Source organism: Camelina sativa, chromosome 18 (assembly GCF_000633955.1).
Source record: "Camelina sativa cultivar DH55 chromosome 18, Cs, whole genome shotgun sequence".
Lineage (NCBI taxonomy): Eukaryota > Viridiplantae > Streptophyta > Magnoliopsida > Brassicales > Brassicaceae > Camelina > Camelina sativa.
In genome coordinates, this window is record NC_025702.1 from 7,371,126 (window position 1) to 7,371,501 (window position 376).

Here is a 376-nt window from a genome sequence, read left to right on the forward strand (position 1 = left end):
TTTTTTTTAATTTGATCAAAAAATTGAAACCTGGTGGGAGCACTAGCTGGAGACGATTGACAAAGAAGAATCCTAAGCTCTTTCATAGACTTCGATATGCTTCCTCTCCATGCCATGTCTCGCTCTTCTTCTTCCTCTCAAACTCTTCAGATGTCACAAAACAGACAAAGAAAGAATCAAAGACCAGGGAGAGAAAACTTTTGTGTTCTGTGTGAAAATGGACTTAGGCCCATCAATATTATTGGGCTTAGGCCTATTAAAGTTAGTCGGTTTTGTTAGGTTTAGAGAGGAAAAACAATAAAAAAAGAAAACTAGGTTACGTATATATCCTTAATTCTCTTCTCTGCCACAATTGCTTTTTTTTTTTTTTTTTTTT

General features: G+C 35.1%; 1 protein-coding gene across 1 annotated transcript in view; it reads right to left on the reverse strand.

Annotated features, from left to right (window-relative positions):
* The window catches only part of LOC104760767 (NADH dehydrogenase [ubiquinone] 1 alpha subcomplex subunit 2), a 2,820-nt gene extending 2,645 nt beyond the window's left edge, over positions 1-175 (reverse strand). The window contains exon 1 of the mRNA XM_010483726.2: positions 31-175. Coding sequence (XP_010482028.1) covers positions 31-116 — 86 coding nt within the window. The 5' untranslated portion in view covers positions 117-175. The remainder of the gene's footprint in view (positions 1-30) is intronic.